General features: G+C 42.5%; 1 protein-coding gene across 3 annotated transcripts in view; it reads left to right on the forward strand.

Annotated features, from left to right (window-relative positions):
- The first annotated feature begins 1,161 nt into the window (after nucleotides 1-1,161).
- The window catches only part of LOC109541526, a 10,847-nt gene continuing 8,803 nt past the window's right edge, over nucleotides 1,162-3,205 (forward strand). Inside the window, exon 1 of one of the 3 annotated variants that reach the window (XM_019910401.2) lies at nucleotides 1,162-1,606. In XM_019910401.2, the coding sequence (XP_019765960.2) occupies nucleotides 1,532-1,606 (75 nt within the window). In that variant the 5' untranslated portion in view covers nucleotides 1,162-1,531. The remainder of the gene's footprint in view (nucleotides 1,607-3,205) is intronic. The other 2 variants (XM_019910400.2, XM_048661623.1) reach the window with 2 other exon arrangements.

Raw genomic sequence — 3,205 nt, forward strand, 5'->3', positions numbered from 1 at the left:
AGCTTCGCACTTGTGTTCTACTGATATTATGTCTCTTCTTGAAACGCTCTACCCAACTTCTAGAACAAACAAACTCTTTGTTTTTGATTTTACTCCCCATTTCACTAGCCTTTTCTTGCAAAACACTGCCACTTATGGGAACGTTTTCTAGTCATTTTTGAGTAAACCACTTAATAAGTCCCTTCCTCTTCATGTGCAGATAGTTTTAACTTCTTACATCTAACATTTGCTTTGTCATACGCTGATGAAATGTTTTCTCTGTTTTTCCATATTGTTGCAACAGTAAACTTTCCAAGTGGTAATTCCTTACAAATGCCACTCTGCTTTACTCCACTTTTTATTTTGTTAATAATCTCGTACTTTTCATTTAGTGAAAAAGCTTTGCATTTGTGTTTTTCCATTCTAAAACGATTTACGCGGTAAAAAACAAGTCACTGCCTGTTTCTCGCTCTCACTAGTATAAACAACTCCGCACGATTCGTGTTGCTGAGCGTGGAAGTTCGTTATAAGCGGAAAGTGAATATACAACTAACCTAAAAAGTTATCGTTATATCCGGAAGTTTGTTATAAACGGGTTCGTTATAACCAGTAAAAAATGCGTTGGCCTTTATGGACGACGTTTCAATTAAAGGAGAAAAGTTTGTTTTAACCGAAAGTTCACTATAACCGGGTACATTATAAGCGGACTTTATTGTATATCAAAAACGATTAGACTTAGGTATGGGATGTTATACATGAAATATATTTAGAATTTGGAGTATAAGTTAAAGATGTAATAATGTATAGGGGGTTCCATTTAAAATAAGCAAGTTGATACTTACTTCCGGTATAACCGGAAGTGTGGCCATCTTGAAAATATTTTAAATCGCTTGCCCCCAATGATCTGGGCACACTGTTCAATTTTCAATTTTCTCCTAGTTATAGTTTGCCAGATATCGATTCCCGATGGCACACCCTGTATAGTGAGCATATTTACCGCGGTCTCTCCTCAGCCGCTCGTACGCTACTTAGACGAACCGGATTTCCAACATTTGATGCATCACAAATAAAATAAACTACGTACGTGCTAAAAATTCCAAACATATTGGGAAACATCGAAAATAGCCGGTAATGAGATGCTAATCAAGGAGAATGCGGTTTCCATTAAAGGAGCTACGAACATGAAAGCAGAAACCAGGCAAGATTGCCCCAATGGGGCTGCCGGACCACGACAAATCCGACCGCATGACCAAATAATTGAAACTTTTGCCCAAGAACAACAACAATAGCGCCAGCCATTGTGTCTGCACCAGGCGGCCCTGCGCCTACCAATCGACTCATTAAGGTGACAAAGGGGGCCGACCTTCTGGTGGCACCTTAGAGGCGCCGCCGGCCTCCCCACGCGCCCGATCTGGCCCGCGTGACCTGCTGACCCACCCGCGGGATTCCGCTGAATCCTCTTCACTCACTGTCTTTCGGGGGGCAGTTCGCAGCATCTTCTCGTTGAAGACGAACGTTTGTTGTGCTGGCGCTTAGTGCACGTGGACGCGACATGTCTTGGCTGCTTCTTTGGCCGATCGCACTATTCGCGGGACTTTGTGGATCATCCGCTGATGCTGCTCAACAGGTACGTGGGTGGACAGGCGACGATTTTAATCGCTTGCCTTTTAAATGTCAGTGTTTTCATAATCAGTTTGCCAACGACCCTGGTATATGCGTCCTGTGGGACACCGACGCAGTGTTTCCATGGCAGCGGCTAGTTTGGGCATCGGGGCGAAAACAGTCGAACGCGCTCGGCCCCTTGCGCCCGCCCTGCTGGTGCTACGGGGTGCATAGGAAAAATTTCCTGGTGGTAGTTTGGAGAAATTCGTCCAAAGCCCGGATTATTGCACTAATTAGGCATGCAAATTTAACTTTCACGACGCCAAAGCTTTCATCGATGGCCGAAATTTGGAAATACATTTTCGGGAGATTTAGTAGACAAAAGGCCAGGAAACGTGGCCGTTACTTATGTAAACGCGGGAAATGAAAGTAAAAGTGGCTGTTTAAAATGGATTTTTCAAAGGTCAGCGCCACTTTGATCTAGCGCAGTGTAGCGGCTGCTTCTACTCTTCTCCTGCATTCTGGTGTGAGACGTCACTTCCTCTCCAGCCTCGTGCGATGTTGATTAATCAAACATGCAATCAAGCAACCGCATAATTGGCGTGTAAATGACACCATGAGATCCCCACGGTCACTTTACGGCTCACGCATCTGTTGATGATGATGACGGCTCATTAACATATATCCTCAAGATTGTTTTTTCCCACTGATTTAATCATCAGCCGCTTGCCCAATTCGGTGAGGGCGCACTCCGTTCTCGAATCAGAACCAGTTCAGATGATTAGTTCGTTTCCGGTTGCGTCGATTCAATTGTAAACCGCAAAAGCACCATTTACAGCAATCTTCCGGGCATGAAATGTTTGTTCGAATTACATAAATCGATGGATGGATTCCTTTCACTGATCAGACGATCGTCTGTTCCTGGGACGGCACCCATTATGGGCATTTGCTCTTTCAACCTTTGGCCGCAACACAATATGGAGTGGACCATCTAAGGTGCAGATCATTGTGCGATTATTGCGCCAACAACTGGACCATGTAAGAGCGCTAGTTACTGGCACCACCATAAACTGATGGTAATATTTGCGTTAAACTTGCCTCGTCGACATGGGGGCCAAATATAGGGTGTCTCTTAAGTGCGCGGCATTCCCTCGAGAAAAGAAAATAGATTTGAAAAGGTAGAACAAATCAAGCAAACTTTAGATCCAAGGATTTGAGACCCCTTTGACAGACTTTTTTCGGGGAACCGGGTTAACGCGCACAATTAACGCCAAGAACTGTACAGGGTGTTTCCTAAATAATAATCAAGTATGGCTGCCATTTAAAAAAAAACTCAAATTTGTGTCATATGTCAAAAATTACAGTTATTATAGAGAAATGTCTTAAGTATGCCATTTTGTTTGGAATTCAATTTCTTATAAGATTTCTATTTAATATTTTCCTGTCAGATTAATATTGACTTAACTAGGAGTCATTTAAAAATTTATCATAAATAAGTTTTCCAACAAATATCTCTTGACAGCTGTCAAATTTTAGAAAAATAAAATTGGTTTCGAGCAGAACATTCAAAACTACGATTCTTTGTCCATTTGACCTTCTTCGTAACTGCTCTAGTTCCGAAGAT

The sequence above is a fragment of the Dendroctonus ponderosae genome, unplaced genomic scaffold (genome assembly GCF_020466585.1).
Source record: "Dendroctonus ponderosae isolate FM_Combo_2020 unplaced genomic scaffold, Dpon_F_20191213v2 Dpon_F_20191213_1, whole genome shotgun sequence".
In the NCBI taxonomy this organism is placed as follows: domain Eukaryota; kingdom Metazoa; phylum Arthropoda; class Insecta; order Coleoptera; family Curculionidae; genus Dendroctonus; species Dendroctonus ponderosae.